This window comes from Lonchura striata, chromosome Z (assembly GCF_050655825.1).
Source record: "Lonchura striata isolate lonStrDom1 chromosome Z, ASM5065582v1, whole genome shotgun sequence".
Taxonomy (NCBI): Eukaryota; Metazoa; Chordata; class Aves; order Passeriformes; family Estrildidae; genus Lonchura; species Lonchura striata.
This window is the reverse complement of record NC_140740.1, coordinates 11,058,059-11,077,235: the sequence shown is the minus strand read 5'-3', so window position 1 is coordinate 11,077,235 and position 19,177 is coordinate 11,058,059. Positions and strand designations below refer to the sequence as shown.

Genomic DNA, 19,177 nt, shown 5'->3' with positions numbered 1-19,177 from the left:
CCTTGGTGCCAATTGAACTCCTGAAATATTATGTAGAGATCAGGAGTGGCCACCCCAAGTGGTATTCAATTCTGGGAAACACAGTTTTTGTTAGAAATCATTTTTGCTTCAATAATGCCGGCCTGTTACATCCCCAAATTGGCAAGATATGTCCTTGACCATCTGCATTTGTGTTAAATTAATCATGAGGTTTTGTGTTAGCCATGGGCTTGAGTTTCCTTTCTTTTTATCACTTCTTCAAATACCAGGTTTATGCACTTGCTGGCTTGTTCGTTGTAGTTAAAGATGATGTATCTTAGGCACGTACCTTGATGTTATTGTGAACTGTGAAAACAACATTTCTGGTCTGTCTTCATTTGCTGAAATGGTTCCTGTGAAAGGACTGGGGGATTTTGTGGTTGAAGATGTGAAAGAAGAAGTTCAGCAGCCTTGGCAAGTGAGTGTGCCAGTGCACAGGATGAACACTCAGAATCACCTGTGCTTCAGCTGGAATGTGCATTTCTGGAGCTGACTGCTGCTGCTGCTGGGCTGTTTGGTTTTGTTGGTCTGTGGATCCATGTTCTGCACAGTGTCATTTGTCAGAGCTCCACTGCACTTCTACAGTCCCTCTGTTTCCCACTTGTGAATTAAGGTGTTCTCCTTGCCTTTTCTGTGGGGAATTCTTGGGGGGTATAAGGTAATATGTGGTCATAATAAATAATCTTTTATGTTCCTGATTGTATTTTTTCCTAGTTTCTAAATAATTACCTTTTGTTTCTATCCTGGGGCAAAGTGCATTTACAGTTTCAGTGGGTTTTTCCAATTGCTAATCCCACTCAGGCACTAAATATGAAAAAAAAAAATCCCTGGTTTCATGGAAAACATTCTGTGTTCTTATGTATTTTTAAAATAATTAAAATATTGTTATATTGCTGTTTAATTTCTTAATTTGGTAGGGTTTAGAAATCTCTAAACATGAAATAAGTGGGGAAGAGTGCCTGCCTTCCTGTGTTTAACTCCTGGGTGAGCATCCCAGGCTTAGTTCAGAGATTTGCTTTTAAACATCCCATGTTCCTTCTATAATCTCTCATTTTGCTTGTTTGTAGTTGTGTTAGAATATAAAAAGGAGGGAGATCATCCTGAAAAATTTTTCACCAGAACTGAATTTCACCCCAACAGTGACTGCTCGTTCGTTTTCTGAAGGCATGAAGGGCACTGGGAATTTCTCACAGACTCATTTTTTGGGACAGTAGTCATTTCTGTTTGGCACCATGAGAGGCTGTGCACAGTGGTGCTGGAGCTCGGAAGGGCAGGGTAGCAGGATAGCAATTATCTTCTAAATTCCTTTATATGAGCTACAGGAGGTACTTTTGCTCAGGACTGGAGTCCTGGATAATCTGTATCATCAACACAGTTCTGGATTTAGCAGCTGGACCGGTCTTCCCGAACCTGTCCTCCTTCAGGACCCCCTCTGGGGCGTGGTTATCCCGAATGAGCCCCCAATAATTGTTACAAACAGGCAAAATTGGAGTCGGAGCAGTTGGACAGTTGCGTGCCTGTTTATTAAAATACAGAGAAGCGAAGACGAGGCCCCAGGATAAGCCCAGGAGCTCAACAGCGAGCCAGAGTAACTGTGCAACAACACAGTGTGTTTTTCCCAGAGATACAGAGTCCACAGGAAAAAGACCTGGGTGTTCAACACCCACGGATCTTTATAGTCTCTTGAAGGAGACAGGACTGGTGTGTCCTTGATCCGGCCGAGGAGCGGTCCTTCTTCTGGTCACTGTTCCATACGGTGGTGCATTCCTGGCCAATCATTCCAGAGGCTTGAGGCACCCTTGGCTGGTCGGCTCTCCCGACCACAAGCTGGGCTGCGGTCTCCACTCTTGGACACAGCCCTTCCCCTTTCTTCAGATTGACAGCTACACACACGTAACTAACAATTCATATAACTTTGTAATTTATTTTGTTAATTATAACAATTCAATACAATACAACAATTATGTACACTAGCAATTCATTTAAAACAATTAACCATCCTTAATCCTACCTACTAAAACAAATTCATTTATAACAACAGGGGGACTAGAAAACTACGGGGGAAGAACCTTACGCCTAAACTACTTGAACAACAGGGGGACTAGAAAACTACAGGGGAAGAACCTTAACCTAAACTACTTGAACAACAGGGGGACTAGAGAACTACGGGGTACGAACCTTAACCTAAACTACATGAATTTCAAGAAAGGGAACACTGAGGGAAAGGTCAGCTTCTTCAGGGCGAGGTGTCGGGGAACGCTGGGCTGAGGCTGGGGCGCCTCCAGCTCTGGAGATGGGGATGGCGCCGGTCACACGTGCCCCGGGGCTCGGCGCCGCGCTGGGGCCGGAGCTCGGCGCTGAGCTCGGCCGGAGCCTCCTCCTCTCTCCGACGGCCCCGGCGCTGCTCCCTCGGGCCGGGGCCCTGCGGGGAGGGTGCTGCAGGCACAGCTCCAGCAGGGCGCGGTTCTGCCTCAGCAGCTGGATCAGCGTCCTGGGGCAGCTGCGGCCCCGGCAGCAGCGGCAGCGGGGCCCGGCCCGGCCCAAGCGGCCCTGGCACTGATCCTGCAAGGCAAAGCACAAGGAGGGATGCTGCGGGAGCGGTGCGGCGGGGCCGAGGCCGCAGCGAGGGAGGCTCAGCCCGCCGGGGCTGCCCGGCCGAGGCCGCAGCGAGCGGAGCTCCGGCCCCGCTGCGGCTGCTGGCCCGGCCCGGCTCGGCCCCGATGCCTGCCCGGAGGCTCCGCTCCCCTCTGCCCCGGGGCTCGGCCGAGGGCTGCCCCAGAGCCCCGCAGCCTCGGCTCTGCGCGTCCTGCCTGCCCGAGCCCTCCCTCACCTCTCTGCGGCGTCTCCGCAGCCTTGTGCCGAGGCGGCAGCCCAGGACGAGGCCCGTGACCAGCAGCTGCCCCAGGACGCACGTCCAGGAGAGCAGCGCCCGGTCCCCCCACGGGCCGGCCTCGTAGGCCGTGTCCGGCAGCTCCAGCCCCGAGGTGCTCCGCTCAGGACGGCTGGAGGGGTCGAGGGGATGGAGCAGGAGCACCAGCAGGTACACCTGCAGCATCCAGGAGCAGCCCTGGCCAGCCATGGTGCTCTGCATGAGGAGCTGCCACCACCACGCAGGCTCTGGACGTGGCTGCGCACCGAGCTCTGCTGGGCTCTGGGCACGGAACGCTGGGGGCACTTGCCAGCCACCCTGCTGTCCCCAGAGGCTGTGATGTCACAAATCACAGGATGCTCGGAAGGGCCCTGCGAGGTCCAGTCCAACCTGTGCCCCGTGGCCACCACGGCGAGCAGGCTGGAGCCAGGAGTGCCATGGCCGGGTTTCCCCTGGACACCTCCCACAGCGGTGACTCCACCGGCTCGCCCAGGGCAGAGCGTTCCCATGTCTAATGCCCCTTTCTGGGCCAAAGTTCTTCCTAATGTCCAATGTAAACAACCTCCCTCGGCACAGCTTCAGACCCTTGCTGGCATCTGCTCTCTCGTGTCAGGCCCATCTCTGAGGAGGCTGCGCTGCCCGCTGGGCACTTGCTGGGCGTGGGAGAAGAGGCTGTGCCAGCGAGTGCTGCTCAGCTTTTAGCCACTCACAGGAGCGCTGGGCTGTGCCTGCTGTGAAAGGAACACTTGTGCACGTTGCCATTTCTTAGAGGTTTTACCCCAGATTTTCATGGACACCTGTCCTAGTGAAAGCAAGTCTGTTTTCATGATTATTTGAAGGGTAGTAGTTAAAAAAGAGATTTCCCAGAGATCACTTGAGCTAACAAAATGAATGTATCAAAAATGAATGTATCAAAAATGAATGTATCATGTTTGTAGAATCATGTGTTGAATTTTAAGAACCCTCTGCCATGGCACAAAATGCATAGGGAAAACTAAATCTTTAAAGCTTCTTGGAAAAAGACAAATACCAGAGAAGACCAGGAATGCAAAGAACTCAGATAAAGAGGCCACTCTGTCTCCCAACATCTCAAGGATGATGGACTTATCCAGATAAGATAGCAGAACACCAAAAACGTATGCGCAGAGGAGAAGAGTTCAAAAGTTCAATGCAGAGGAAGACTATGGTTTCAACCTCAGAAGACCACCAGAGACCCCCGCAAGACCACCACAGAAAACCACACATGCCCAGAAGGGCGTGGACCTATTTAGCATGAGAGGCAAAGACAGGCGGGGCCAGGGGTTGAATATGCATAGGAAAGTTGTGTAATATATTGCATATAGAACACCTTTGTGTACAAAATTGTGAGACAAACTTCAGCTAGGGGCACAAGATTTTGGAGAGCTATCTCACTTGTGCCGGGCGCTGTCATACATACCCACTTCATAACTACATCGAGTTGTGGAGTCTATTTATTTATTCCGCATATCGCTTCAGTAGAACACAATGCCATCTCAGGGAAGTTCTGCTGGTGTCATTTTACTGAGGCTTTGAGATGAGTTGCAAATCCTGAAAATTTCTTCCTTGGGGAGATAGTAATTTCACAGTTTTAAGTTGTGGGGATATTGGTTACTCAGTGTTGATGACCTAATGCAGCTTTCAGCACCAGAGATTTTAAACATCCAGTGGTTGTCCTTGAAACAAAAACCTTTTAAAAAAGATTTAAAATCTTTTCTGTGAGCAGGAGTTGCTTCTGTGTAATTTCACAAAATCCATTAAAAATTTCACGCCATGGTTAAAAAGTCCATGGTTTCTGTGTGATTTCCTTGGTACTGTTCTTTGGAATGGTTTTCTCCCCATCTTCGGAAGCTGCCCACAGAAAGGTAACAGATGTGTGAAAAGTTCTGGAAGGCAATCTGATGTCGGTCTTTGACTCCTGTTTAGAGGTCTGTGGTGAGCTGTGAGTCACAGAGATGATTTTACATGCTGTTGAAAAGACAGTTTAACATTTCTGCAGCAGGATCTATTGATAGAATCAAAGCACAGCATAGCTCACACTAGTCAATGAATTAAAATGCATATCTAGAACGTATTTATTTGACTGTTATGCTAATATTGTGGTAATAATTATGGTGTCTGAGTATTAACACAGCTAACACCTGATTTGTAGTTGTTTTTCTGTCTCTAGTGATCATGTTTTTAAGAATCATGTTTTCTCTCATAGCTGAGGAATGGCAGGGAAAGTTTGTGCAGAAGCAGCTTTACTTGCTGGAAAGAGAGAAAATGGGCAGGGCTTCTCCTCCTAGCAAATCAACAAACCAGAAATCAAAAGTGTCCCCTCCTAAAGTGGCCAAAAAACAGGAAGGCAGTGAGGACATGTTTGGCAAGGAAACAGTCCTGGTCGTGAGCACTGTCACGTATGGATCCATGGAAGTGTGCCTGAAGGTCCCTCAGAGGTTCCCGTTCTCCAGGCTGAAACTCCCTCAGCACTCCTCCTTGGCCTTGTGCTCCACACCCTTCCCCAGCTCCCGTGTCCTTCTCTGCACATCCTCCAGCCCCTCAAGGACTTTCTGCTTCACAGGGGCCCACAAGTGGACACAGCACTCCCAGCTCTGGCCGCAGCGCTGCCCAGCCCAGGGGGACGGTCACTGCCCTGCTCCTGCTGCCCACTGCTGCTGACACAGGCCACGATGCCCTCGGCCTTCTTGGCTACCTGGCCAGGCGCTGGCCCACCTTCAGCTGCTCTTGACTGGCACCCCTGGGTCCTTTGGCCCACACAGGTACCCAGCCACAAAGTTGCCCGTTCGATTTCAAATACAGCATCTCCGGTTGCAGGATGTCCTGCCTCTTCTCAGCAACACAAGACAGCCGTCAAGGACTTCCAGCTTCACCCCCACCCTAGGCCCTAATGCCAGTTCCAAAGCTGCGGCTTCATTGCAAAAGGCATCCACAGGAAATCGCTGCTTCTGCTTTTTGCTGAAAAGAAACCTTCCCAATGAGGCACTTGTTTTCGTTAGCCACACCTGACAAGAATGGCACCTCACAGATTCCTGGACAGCACAATCATCTCCTTGAAGCTTAGCAAAAGTCAAGAGAGAATGTACAAGAGAAGAACTACTCCAGAATAGTGCAGATCACTTCCACAAGCCAAACACACATTTCCACAAAGGGAAAACAAACAAACCAAGCCCTACCACCAGAAGCACTACCTCCTGTGCCTTTGGCCATGGCACAGCACTGTAGAAGCCCAGAGACAGAACTTTCATGAGCTGAGCAGCCAGAAGCCCAGCCAGAACCCCCAGCTCTTTGGTGCATCAAGGTGACAGGTCCAGAGCCAATTTGTAGCTGGAGGTCACTGCCTGCAGGAAATCGCTGGCTCCCGGCAGGACTCCAGCACTCAGCATCCTCAGGCAGCAAGAGCAAGAGCTGACTGGTCAGAAACTTGCAGCTCTGCCTTGCACTAAAGACAGCACCACCCACAACTGGCACTTACTGGCTCAGAACTGTCAGGCTCTGGTATGACCATTGATGGAGCCTCGTGGTCATACTCCTCAATTTGCTCCTCGTTGTCTTCTTCAGGAGCAGTGGGAGCCAGGGCAGACACTGCTGTTGCCTCTGTCATCTGTGGCGAGAGAGAAGCATGAGGGGCAGGCCATTATCTAGGATTTATAACCTCCTATCTTCTCACATCTACCACCATATCTTCCAAGGAAAATTGAGGAACTTTAATTCTAATGGGAGTCTAAGGCACTCTCATGGTATTGAATTTTTCTAATCCAACTGTAATGCAAATTGCTCTGAATTAAGTATTCTACCCTGCCTACTATCATGTTACAATGATCTATTTCTGTAAGTGACCATTTAAATCTTGAAAGCTTTGCAATACAAAAGCGAAATTTGCATCTCTTCCTTGCACTAAGGACAGCACCACCCACAACTGGCACTTACTGGCTCCAACGTGTCATGCTCTGGTGTGACCACTGATGGAGCCAAGTGGTCATACTCCTTCAATTTGCTGCTGCTCTTTGGCTGCTTCACCAGGAGCAGAGGGAGCCGGGACAGAGACCACTGTTCCTTCGTCCATCTGTGGCAAGAGAGAAGCATGATGGACAGCCATTACCTATCATTTATAGCCTAGTTTCTCCTTGGATCCACAACAACCTCTTTGAAGGAGAAATTACCAACGTTGTTAGCATTGGGATTCTAAGGCACTCTGACCAGATTAAACTGGACTAACCCAACAGAACTCTCTTCGATGCACTCTATGTATTTGATAATCCTTTCTGGCTGCAATCAGCAAGCAACTCTTCCTCTGCACAAAGGAGCATTTGGCTCTTTAAAGCCCTGAAATGGAAAAGTAGGAAATAGCCAGCAAGGCCATTGCTATTGCTGCAGCAGACATGGAAAACTCAAAATGGATCAGAATGCCATCCTGTGCGTGAAAAGGGCAGGAAACATTGTGCAGAAGCATCTGCGCTTGTTGGAAAAAGAGAACACATGCAGGGCTTCACCTCCTAGCAAAGCAACAAACCACAAGTCAAAAGTGTCCCCTCCTCTGGTGGCTAAAACACTTGGAGGCAGTGAGGGCATGTTTGGCAGGGAAACAGCCCTGGTGGTGAGCAATGTCACGTATGGATCTATGGAAGTGTGCCTGAAGGTCCCCCAGGAGGTTCCCGTTCTCCAGGCTGAAACTCCCTCAGCACCTCCTCCTTGGCCTTGTGCTCCACAGCCTTCCCCAGCTCCCGTGTCCTTCCCTGCACACGCTCCAGCCCCTCAAGGACTTTCTGCTTCACAGGGGCCCACAAGTGGACACAGCACTCCCAACTCTGGCCGCAGCGCTGCCCAGCCCAGGGGGACGGTCACTGCCCTGCTCCTGCTGCCCCACTGCTGCTGGCACAGGCCACGATGCCCTCGGCCTTCTTGGCTACCTGGCCACACCCTGGCTCTTGTTCCACTTCTCTTGACCAGCAACCCTGCATCCTTTGGGCCTATGCAGCTCCCCCACCACAGAGTTGCCTGTTTGATTTCAAATACAGCCTCCCCATTTCAGAGACGTCCTGCCTCTTCTCAGCAAGACAAGACAGCAGTCAAGGACTTCCAGCTTCACCCCCACCTCCAGGCTCCAATGCACTTTCCCAAGCTGCACACTACCCCTAAAAATGCAACCACAGAACCTTGCTCCTTGTGCTTTTTGCCTCACAACAGGGCTTCACAACTACACACTTTGTTTCTTTGGCCACAGGTCTTGTCCCCCACAGATTCATGGACAACACACTCGTCTCCTTCCATCTCATCAAAAGTCACAAGACAGCTGGGCCACACACTTCTTAGAACTGAATAAATACTCAAGAAAGCTGAAGAGCAATTTCACCAGCCAAACACATGTTTCCACAAGGAGAAAGCAAACGAAGCAAACAAACCAAGCTCCAGCACTGCCATGTGTTCCCTTGGCAACGGGACTTCAGAAACCACGAGACAGAGCTTCACTGAGCCGAGCAGACAGATGCTCACCCTGAGGCAACAGGCTTTGGTGCCTCAACATGACAGCTCCAAGGCCAATTTCTGCCTGGTGGTCAGTGCCTGCAGGAAATCGCTGGCTCCTGGCAGGACTCCAGCACTCAGCATCCTCAGCCAAGCAGCAGCAAGAGCTGACTGGTCAGAAACTTGCCGCTCTGCCTTGCACTAAAGACAGCACAGCACCACCCACAACTGGCACTTACTGGCTCAGAAGATTCAGTCTCTGCTGTGACCCCTGATGGAGCCTCGTGGTCAAACTCCTCCATTTCCTCCTCTTTGGTTTCTTCTTCAGGAGGAGAGGGAGCCAGGGCAGACACTGCTGCTGTCTCGGTCATCTGTGGCAAGAGAGAAGCATGAGGGACAGGCCATTATCTATCATTTATAACTTTGCTTCTCCTCACATCTACCACCATATCATCCCAGGAAAATTGGGAAACCTTGATTACAATGAGATTCTAAGGCACTCTCACGGTATTGAAATTGTTTAATCTGACTGTAAATCAAATTACTTGGATTTAAATATTCTACCCTGCCTACTATCAGGTAGGAATGCATCTATTTGTGTAACTGACTCTTTAAATCTTGAAACCTCTGAAATGCAAACACGAAATTTGCATCTCTTCCTTGCACTAAAGCCAGCACCACTCACAACTGGCACTTACTGGCTCTGAAGATTCAGGCTCTGCTGTGATCACTGATGGAGCCTCACGCTCATACTCCTCAATTTGCTCTTCTTTGTCTTCTTCACCATGAGGAGAGGGAGCTGGGGCAGACACTGCTCTTCCCGCTGTCATCTGTGGCAAGAAAGAATTATTAGGGACAGGCCTTTACCTATCATTTATAACTGTCTATATTCTCACATCTACCACCATTTCTTCCAAGGAAAATTGGGGAACTTTAATTGCAATTGGATTCAAATGCACTCTTACGGTTTTAAGATTGGCTAATCCACCTGTAATGCAAATAGCTCTGAAATAAATATTCCAGCACCCCTACTATCAGGTAGCAATGATCTCTTTGTAACTGACTTTTTAATTCTTGAAAGCTCTGAAATGCAAAAGGAAAACTTGCTGCTCTGTGTTGCACTATAGACAGCAGCACCCAGAACTTACAGAAATGTCAGGCTCTGCTGTGACCACTGCTGAAGCCTCGCGGTCATGCTGTTCAATTTGCTCCTCTTTGGCTTCTTCTCCAGGAGCAGAGGGAGATGGGGAAGACACTGCTGTTGCCTCTGTCAGCTGTAGCAAGAGAGAACCATGAGGGATGGACAGTTACCTATCATTTATAAGAACATTTCTTCTCACATATAACACTAAATCTTTCAAGGAATATTAAGAAATTTTGATTGCAATGGGATTCATGCTATTAAAATTGGCGGATCCATCTGTAATGCAAACTGCTCTGATTTAAATATTCCACACTGCCTACTATCAGGTAGCAATGATCTACTTGTGTAACTGATCTTTTAAATCTTGAAAGCTCTGAAATGCAAAAGCAAAACTTGCAGCTCTGCCTTGCACTAAAGACAGCACCACCCACAACTGGCACTTACTGGCTCAGAAGATTCAGGCTCTGGTGTGATCACTGATGGAGCCTCGTGGTCATGCTGCTCAATTTCCTCTTCTTCATCTTCTCCAGGAGCAGAGGGAGCTGGGGCAGACACCGATGCTGGTTTTGTGCTCTGGGACAAGAGAGAAGCATGTGGGACAAGCCATTACCTATCATGTATAACCTCCTTCCTTCTCACATCTACCTCCATATCGTCCAAGGAAAAATCATAAAATTCCCGAGTAAAAGGATAGTAAAAGGATTCTAAGCCACACAGATCAAATTAAACCAGGCCAATTCAACAGAACTGCATATGGATATGTAGCTGATATTTCTCCCTGGCTGCTATCAGCAAGCAACGTTGTCCCTGCAATGCAGAGTTTTAGCTTTTGAAAGCTCTGAAATGGAAAAGAAAGAAAGAGACAGCTACGCTTTTGCTATTGCTGATGCAGACATGGAAAACTACAACTGGATCAGAATCGCATCCAGTGCTGGAAAAGGGCAGGAAACATTGTGCAGAAGCATCTTTGCTTGTTGGAAAATGAGAAAATCAACAGGAATTTTCCTCTACTAAACCAGCAAAACAAAAATGCAACCAACAACAAGCAGGGAGTGTTACTGACACCAGCGTCTAAAGCACTGGGATGCAGTGAAAGCGTTTGGCAGGGGAACAGCCCTGGTGGTGAGCACTGTCACGTATGGAACCATGGAAGTGTGCCTGAAGGTCCCTCATGAGCCTCCCATTGTCCAGGCTGAAACTCCCTCAGCACCTCCTCCTTGGCCTTGTGCTCCACACCCTTCCCCAGCTCCCGTGTCCTTCTCTGCACACGCTCCAGCCCCTCCTGGTATTTCTGCTTCAGATGGGCCCAAAAGTGTTTACGCATATAAAAAGGTAAAAATCTTTCTAAAGTGTAAGATGGCTTTAGAATGTACACATAATTTTGAGAAATGTTGGGAAATTTAAAAATAATAAGCAAAATCAGGATCACAAAATCAGGATCTAAATCATTAAGGAAAATTTAAACATTTAGAAAGCTGAGACTGTGAGTTGCTATAGTACCAAACTACTAATGAACCAAGCTGAGACTTCTTTCAGCAGAAAGATCAGAACTGTGTCTAGAAACCAAGACAGATTTCTCTCAGAGCTCAGTTGCTACAACAATAACCTGCCTAGTTCACAAAATGATGTCACAACATCTGACTAGAAAAAAAATAGGGTTATATCTTTTGGAAAAAAAGAGATTTTAAGTTTTTAAATGAACAGATTTTAGCCATGCCAGTCGCTTATGAGAGGGTTAATAGTAGGCCAACGTATTAATCACTCTCGCTATATAACTGTTGTTGTTTGACACGGAAAAAGAATTTTCTCGGCAGGAAGAGGTCAATTTGGATATTGACCAATTGAAGGTGGACACGCCTCTGAGAACACAGAGGGGTTAAAAGCAGAATTCCCAGGAGAACTGGCTCTCTTTGGTTCCGGTCAGCGTGCAGTGCAGGACTCTGCCCTGCCCGGCCGTGGCTGGGTGGGGAGGGGAAGGTCCATGGCCTGGCTGAGGTGGGCCCAGGGGTGGAGGGACTGGAACTGGGCTGGCCCCTGCAGATGGAAGGGTGGAGAAATCTGGGATGTCTCCATTTCCCCCAGAGTCTCTCTCTCAAGAGAGACAGAGAAAGAGACAGCGGTGGTTTTATCAGCATCAGCAGTACGCCGCAGGGAAGGAGAAGAGCGAGGGGGCCGCAAGGTGCCCAGCTGCCTGTGGGAGCCGGAGCCTGGGCATCGAGCCAGCCCTGGGAGTCGGGACTTTTAACCCTTCCTTGAGAAATGAAAGCTTGGTGAAATTTCACTCCTCCTCGGTTTGAAAGAGAGCAAGAGAGACAGCTTGGACCCTGGGATGTTAGAAGGAGAAATTCGAGGTGGGAGGAGATGAGGAGTGGTTTTTCTGGCTGGACTTTTCCTTGTTGGCCATAGACTGAACCAATTTTTCTCTTCCAAGAGAGACTGTTTTTTGAGAGGATGCCAGTGAGCCAAGAGACCTGCTTCAGGTAGGAAAAGACAGAAGTGGAGCGAACAGAGAAGAGTTAGGGGGTTTGTGGTGGTGTCCCCTGTCCTCAAAGAAGGAGAAGAAGATCTCTGTTCTTGGACCCTCGGCCTCAAGGGAAAATGGGGGGGACTGTGGTCCCAAACAATGAAAAACTGAACTGTTGTATTTCCCCCTCTTGGCAGGCATCCTTGAAAGGAAAAATCCTAAAAGCACTCTGTCCATCCATGCATTGGTGGTGAGAGCACTGTGCATGGAAAGGAGAAGGGTCACCATGGCAAACTTCTTCTCCGGGCAGTGCCATGTGTGACATGGAAACACAGGATGTGGCAGTGTGTTTATTGGGGGGTCTGTGGCACAGAGGAGACTCCTGTCCCCCTTGATGGACTGAGTATCGATTGTCTGCAGGGTGGAAACCTGATTGGGGTCCAGATTGTGTCTCACTGTGGTTTGTTAGAGTTGGGTGGTGGGAGAAAGAATACTTTGCATGGCTTTCATTCTGATCTTGGTGTGGGTTTTTTTCCTCTTTTTTTTTTTCCCTTTTATAGTAGTAGCTTAATAAAGTTTTTTTCTTGTTATTAACCTTTGGCCTGCTTTGCTCTGCTCTCGATTGCATTACAGCATTCAATTAAAAGATTGAATTTTCATGGGGGAACTGGCATTGTGCCAGTGTCAAACCATGACAATAACATTAACGAGTGAAATCAAACTTTGAAAGAAAGCAGAATTAACTCCCTTTATTTTTAATTATGTGTTAAAAAGTATTTTGTTACTCTTATGAACTCATGCCAACTGATTGTTGCATTGTGGCAAGACTGATTTTAACTAATTCACGATTTATGTTATGAGAACTCCAGCAGAAGATATTTATTAAGGTTTTAAGGGAAAAATATGTTCGTAGTACATATGAAAAATTTTCAGAAGCTAAATTTTCTAGCAAACTGCCATATGATAAACCAGAAACAGGAACTTTTTTCCTAGGGCAGTGCTGAGAGATACTAAACAAGCTGCAAGAAAAACTTCATTTCTGTCAAATCAACAGGTACTCCTCTTAAAGCATATTCGACCATGACACAAAGAACAAATTAATCATATGGTACATTTTTAGACAAGTTAACACAAACTGTTGAAAGATAACGCCCTGATAAAGCAGCTCATTCTTATATTCTCCAAAACCTAGCATTTGTAAATGCAAATGATGATTGCAAAAAAATTATTTCTACATTACCCAAACAGCCTCCAACTGTTACTCAAATGCTTTCAACTTACAGTAAAATTAGCACTCCACAGTATCTTGCTATAGTACAAGCTAAAGCCTTTAGAGAGCAAATTACTAAATCTCATGATTCACTAAAGAACAAAGTTTAAAAAGCAACTGAAGAACAAATAAAACTTTTTTAAAAAACTCTTGCTGCTGTTCAATGAAATTCTACTACAAAGTCGTGCTTCAGATGTGAGAAGCCTAGTCATGTGATAAAGACTTACCCTGATCCAATAATAAAATCTGAAGAATACATTCTGCTAGTCCTCAATATCAAAAAGGGAAACATTATGCAAGAAATTGTCATTCTGAATTTGATATAGATAGTAATCCCCTACCGTTAAACTCCAAGCAAAGCGCGACCCACCACACGGTGAAACAAGCAATAGCAACCCAGAATCCAGGGGATTTTGCCCCCTTAGCCGTAACTAGGAGACCTCAAAGCCAAACACAAGATCTACCTTTACCACCAGTACCACAAGATGTTCCTTCTTATTACCTCCAAGGACAAAACTGGAGTTAGCAAACTCAAAATTAACATGGTTTTTAAAAAATTTCTGTTATGAATGTATACCTACAGGTCTGATTAAGAAATCACAACAAAGACAAGAATTTTTAATTATTATAGGTTAAGACAACAATACAAGTCCTGGACTATTAATTTTTCCAGTTATCATTTCAGTGAACTACAATGAAGAGCTAATAGTTTTAGCTCTTCCCCTCAAAGCCCCAACAGTAATTCAACCTAAGACGCCTCTTGCTTTTACAATGGCTTTACCTACAGACATACTCATACAAAATGTATCTCAACAAAATGCTTTGTTAACCAATCAAACCGTGTACCAAGGTGTTATTTCTACTCCAATGCTAGATGTCTTCTAAGTAGAACATACTTAGAAGTATGTTTTAAACCAGCCAGAACTGACTTGTGCCCTAACTCATTGTGGTACAACAATTTATGTTACAGGCATACCAGATACGGTGCAGATGTCTATGTAATTTCTCTCCTGTTTTAGCCCAGTAGCTAACACTTAATATCACCTATGAGAACACTCACAAGGATCAGAGGAACTACTGTTTGTTTACAAAGTGAATCCATGATTACTATTACAAGTCCTGAAAGGAAGATAGCTGCTGTACGTGCCTTTCTATCAAGAATTCCTAGAAACTGGCCTCTCGTCATCATCGCTAGAAAAGACTGTTTCTTCAACATGCCTCTTCATCCTGAAGATGGCCCAAGATTTGCCTGCTCAGTTCCAGTCATCAATCAAAGAAAGTCAATGCAAAGATATCACTAGGAATCTTTACCAATGAAGGGATGAAGACTTCTCTAACAATTTAACAATATTTTGTCACACAAGTACTGTGCCCAACTTGACAGAAGCATCCACAATCCACAATTCTACACTACATAGATGATCTACTCCTTGCAGCACCAACATAGACAAAGATGAAACAAACTCGTGACAGTGCTGTCACTGAAATCCAAAAGACTGAACTAGAATTTCTACATCTAAGATACAAGAAATCCCACTCTAAAAATATCTAAGATAGAAGATAACAAAACAATTTCACCACAAAAGATACAACTTCAAGTCAACATCAACACTTTGCAAGATTTACAGCAACTTTTAAGAGAAATTAACTAGATCAAACCAATTCTGAAAATTACCAACAACAAACTTGCTCCACTTTTTGATCTACTGAGAGAAAACTGTGACATTAAATCTCCCAAGGTTTTAACACCTGAAGCTCAACTCACCATAAACAGTCACAAAAACTTTCCAAAGAAGACAAGCCCATCATTATGCTCCCAAGAAACCTTTCTTCTTGACTGCTTTGAGACAGAAGCTACAACTTTATAGCCTCATTTTTCAATGAGCTCCATCTGAGAAAGATCCATTACTAACAGTAGAATAAATTTTACTTCCCTACAAGTCTCCAAAGACAATTTCTACAACCCTAGAGATAATAGCACAAATTGTAATTAAGGCCAAAGCAAGAATATTAACCTTAACAGGAAAAGATTTTACAGTTCTATATTTACCTTCAAAGAAAGATTATTTCGATTAGGCATGACGAAATTCAGATGATTGACAAAATGCATTCTTAAATTTTTTAACTGTTTGTGCTATTCATTATCCAAGTCACAAATTATTACAAACAAAATTGAGTTTCAAAAAAAAAGCCCTTGCTAAGTGAAGGGCCTTTAAGTAAGACAACGCTCCTCAAGAAAAACACATAAATCAGTAATTTCAATCAAACAACAAAAAATTAGAAATCAAATATTCAAGTAGTCAAAAGTTCTCCTCAAGTAGTTAAACTAGCTGCTGTTGTTAAAGCTTTTCAGCTATTTTCAAAGCCTTTCAATTTAATTACACATTCTACCTCTGTTACTAATGTAGGTAAAAATATAGTTTTAAAAGATACTAGTAATAATAATTTATATTGTTAGCTTTCATATCTTCATAAAAAATTACAACACAGAACTAACCTATATTATATTTCTCATATTAAAACCCATTTATCTTTACCAAGATGTTTAGCAAAAAGAAATACAAGAACAAAAAAACTGACCATAGTTATCTCAAACACATTAGCAAACATTTTTGAGCACGCAAAATTGAGTCATACCTTTTCCATCAATATACACAAGCACTTGTACAGACATTTCGTATCTCTAAATCCCAAGCTAAAGCTGTCATTAACAGTTACCCTGATTGTCAGCTTGTGCAAACCCCTGTTTCTACAAGAACTGTTCATCCACAAAGTTTATAAAGTCTACAATTATAACAAACATCACTAAATACCCTTCTTTGGAGAGATTTAAAAATATTCATGTTGCAGTAGATTCACTATCAAGTACAGTTTTTACCTCTATCCACACAAGAGAACAAGTAATCGTACCTATCAACATTTTTTACAAACATTTACTTCATTAAGTGTACCACAATAGCCCCACATATCTATCTCAAAAAGTAACAGCATTCCTAATAAATTAAAATGTTCATCACTCCTTCCGTATTCCCCACTCCCCCACAAATCAAACAACTGTTAAAAAGACACATCACACATTAAAACACACTTAGATCAACAGAAGAGGGGAGCAGAAGTAATACCACAGATAAAATTGAGTAAAGCTTTATATGTTTCTAATTCTTTAAACAGTTCTTTTGCAGAACCAGATCCACCAATTCTTAAGCATTCTACAAATAACACACAAAACTAAAAAAAAAAAATCCTCCTGTTTTAATTAAGACCATAAACAAGACAACTTAAAAGTCCTTTCCAATTAATAACTTAAAGCAAAGAGTATACTTGTATTTCTACAAGCACTAGAAAAGCAAAGTGAATTCCAATAAAGAACGTCAAACCATACAACACACCAAAACACACTAACAAACCCAAATACAAAAGAAAAATTACAAATAATTCACAAAACCTCACCAAAAACAATTAAAGTCAGTCACAAATTTAACCTTTAAATTGAGACCTTAAAAAAGTCAAAATTTATCAGAACCTAATACAGATACTAAACCTAACTTTACCCAACATTAAGAATGGTTTAACTTAGAATTATAGAGCTTAAAACAAACAAAAACAAAAGTACCTTCATATAAAAAGTTTGTAACTTTTTTCCTACATGAATAAATACATGCAGTAGTAAAGCTATGGAACACAAAGTAATAAATAAGTGACAAGTCAAAAGCAGTTTATTTAAAAAGAGAGGGGGAATTGTAGGAATATATAAAAGGTAAAAGACTTTAGAAGTGCAAAAAGGACCCAGAAAGTAGACATAAAGCTGAAAAAGGCTGGGAAATTTCAAAACCTTCTCATGGGAAGCTAGGAAAATACATTTATATTTATCATAAGGAGCAAGAAAGAACAAGAACTTACTGATAGTTTGAGATGTCAAAAGTCCTAGATATATGCTTTGCAAAAATATAAAAAGTTTCAATCTTATATAATGAATTACTGTATATCGACTGAGGTTCATAGAAGTCCTTCTGTTAATGTTAAACCCACATGGGTCCTTTTCTTATTGGTTAGGGTATAATGACTCTGCACCTTTTCTTTTATGTTATTGGTTCAAGGAATATGTAGAAAAAGGCTTTGCATAAACTGCCATCTTGCCTTTGATCTAGATTTGCATGGATGTTCGTTTCTCTGTGTCTCTGGCTATTTGCTTGGATGATACAGACATAATAAATGCTAAGTCTGCAACCAGTCCGGGTCGCATCCTGTTTTGTGAGACGCAGAGCGACCGGGCAGAAAGTGGACACAGCACTCTCAGCTCTGGCCGCAGCGCTGCCCAGCCCAGGGGGACGGTCACTGCCCTGCTCCTGCTGCCCCACTGCTGCTGACACAGGCCACGATGCCCTCGGCCTTCTTGGCTACCTGGCCAGGCGCTGGCCACCTTCAGCTGCTCTTGACCGGCACCCCGGGCTCCTTTAGCCCACGCAGCTGCCCAGGCACAAAATTGCCCATTTGACTGCAAATACCGCATTAAATTGTCCTTCTACTTCTACAACCACATCTTCTAAGGAAGTATCATGAAGTCTGATAGGGATAGGAATGTAAGTTGCTGTGACTTCATTAAATTGGGCTTATTCAACTCTGCAGGAAGTTGCTCTCTCTTAAGTATTCATGCCTGTCTGGTGTCATCAAGAAATGTTCTCTCTGCAAAACTGAGTTTGTAGGTCTTCAAAGCTCTGAGTTGGAAATTAGGAAATATCCAGCTATGCCTTTGTATTTGTTGTGGAATGCCTGAAAATGGATTTTCTTTCAGCCTGCATGCCTGGCCCGCTACAGCCTACTGGTTCTGGCAAGTGTTGCCTTTAACATCCCTCTAAAAAACTCGCTTTCACGGCCAAATTCCTTCTGGACCTTGCAGAGGTCTTTGATGGCTTTTTGTGGAATGGGGGAGCACCATGCGAGGGGCCTGCCCCCCTGCCGTGGGGTGAAGGTGACAGGGGCAGCAGAGAAGGCAGGCAGGGAATGGGGCAGGCCAGAGTTCCCACGCTCCCCCCCGCCGCCCTGACGTGACCCCAAGGCGTGGGAACCGGGGGAGGAGGAGGAGGCAGAGTCAGGACCAGGGGGAGCGGCTGATGGAAAACTCCCCCAGAGGCGGAGCTGGGGGACGAGATGTTAAATAATTCAACAGGGGAGGTGACTGAGGTGGGTGGAGGAGAGAAGTGGGAGGGACAATCTGGGGAGTGGAAGGGGTTTCGGGAAGAGGCCGGAAAGGGATTGTGGAAAGAAGGAGCACATGTGGAGGGAAAAGCCATGCGGTCCCTGCCATCTTATGTCCTTTGAGAAGAGGGGAAACCATTTTGTGAACTGTGGGATAAGGGGTTGGGAACAGAATCAGGGAGACTAAAGCTTACAGAATGTCTATGGGATGGGACTGTACACTGCAGGGAAACAGGGGAACTGGGAGAGTCCAGAGCAGTGCCAGCACTGTCCTAGTAAGGGTCCTGAGGGTTCTCAGAGGGGCCAGAGTCTGCCTGTGGACATAGCCAGGATGCCTGTCTAAGAATCCCCGGTTTTTGGAAAGAGGAAGAGAAGTGAGGGGTAGGATTTTTAGAACTGGGGTTTGGTTTGTCAGCCCATGGCTGTGGCAGAGCTTTATAATTGTTTTTAATAATATCCATAATATGCAGTGCCAAATAATTAAATTTGGACAAGGAAGGATCCCTCTGCTTGAGGATTTCCCTTCCAACCTGGTCCCAGAAAGGGACTTGGTGTAATATGGTTGAAGAAATATCTGGGAAGCTCTGTGACACCCACCGGACAAACCTTTGAACATCTGATTTTTTAAACTTTTTATCCCCCCCAACTAGGATGCCCACAACTTGGGAATACAGTCTCCTCTGTGGCAGGGTCAGCTTTGCACCCATGCTGACAGATTTTAAGGTGTGCCACAAA

The 19,177-nt window shown here is 45.2% G+C and overlaps 1 protein-coding gene across 1 annotated transcript; it reads right to left on the bottom strand.

Annotated features, from left to right (window-relative positions):
- Positions 1-18: 18 nt before the first annotated feature.
- LOC146763621 (uncharacterized) lies at positions 19-3,291 on the bottom strand. Its single transcript, XM_085567601.1, has 2 exons — positions 2,849-3,291; positions 19-2,580 (listed from the first exon to the last, which is right to left on the bottom strand). Exons 1-2 carry the CDS (start codon positions 3,107-3,109, stop codon positions 2,203-2,205), a joined length of 639 nt encoding a protein of 212 aa, XP_085423727.1. The 5' UTR covers positions 3,110-3,291; the 3' UTR covers positions 19-2,202.
- Between the last annotated feature and the right edge of the window lie 15,886 nt (positions 3,292-19,177).